The sequence below is a fragment of the Empidonax traillii genome, unplaced genomic scaffold (genome assembly GCF_003031625.1).
Source record: "Empidonax traillii isolate 1590-97213 ecotype Southwest subspecies unplaced genomic scaffold, ASM303162v1 scaffold448:size1359114, whole genome shotgun sequence".
In the NCBI taxonomy this organism is placed as follows: domain Eukaryota; kingdom Metazoa; phylum Chordata; class Aves; order Passeriformes; family Tyrannidae; genus Empidonax; species Empidonax traillii.
This window is the reverse complement of record NW_020955641.1, coordinates 1354878-1355446: the sequence shown is the minus strand read 5'-3', so window position 1 is coordinate 1355446 and position 569 is coordinate 1354878. Positions and strand designations below refer to the sequence as shown.

General features: G+C 37.4%; 1 protein-coding gene across 1 annotated transcript in view; it reads left to right on the top strand.

Moving 5' to 3' along the window:
* Window positions 1-424: 424 nt before the first annotated feature.
* The window catches only part of EYA2 (EYA transcriptional coactivator and phosphatase 2), a 42178-nt gene continuing 42033 nt past the window's right edge, over window positions 425-569 (top strand). The window contains exon 1 of the mRNA XM_027895052.1: window positions 425-539. Within this exon, the coding sequence (XP_027750853.1) occupies window positions 431-539 (109 nt within the window). The 5' untranslated portion in view covers window positions 425-430. The remainder of the gene's footprint in view (window positions 540-569) is intronic.

The window sequence follows — 569 nt, the reverse complement described above, 5'->3', positions numbered from 1 at the left end:
TGTCACCAGTACTAACTTTTTATTATCTTAAAAGGCTTAGATAATGGTGCTCACTGCCCTCAGCTTCATTTTCAACCTGCAGGAGTGTTTTCTGGAGCCTCACTGGACACTGGTGTGAACACTCTTGCTTTGATGGCATGTGACAAATCAGGAATTTAGGTTTTGTATGGCAAAATCCAGGAAGAAAGGCAAAGCTTTAATCAGATGGGTGTAATCTCCGAGGAAGCAAGTACTGCATTTTAATTCAGCATTTCCCTTTGATGAAAAACTTTAGTGAATGTTATTATGTGGAATTTATATGAAGCCTGGGTTTAGGTAATCAGCTTTAATATTTATACTCTTAGGGAAAAAAAAAATTGAATCATTAGTAAGCATGCATAATTAATGAATAAATTGTATTTTTCCTTTGTTTTCCTTCAGGTATAAGGAAATGCTAGATCTAGTGATATCACCCAGTCTGACTGTAAATAGAGAGTGCCCTGACAGACTGAAGCTTAACCTTTCTCACATTTATGCCACGGCTCCAGATGACATAGAAGGTAGGCTGCTCTTCTGCTTGATGTTTACTG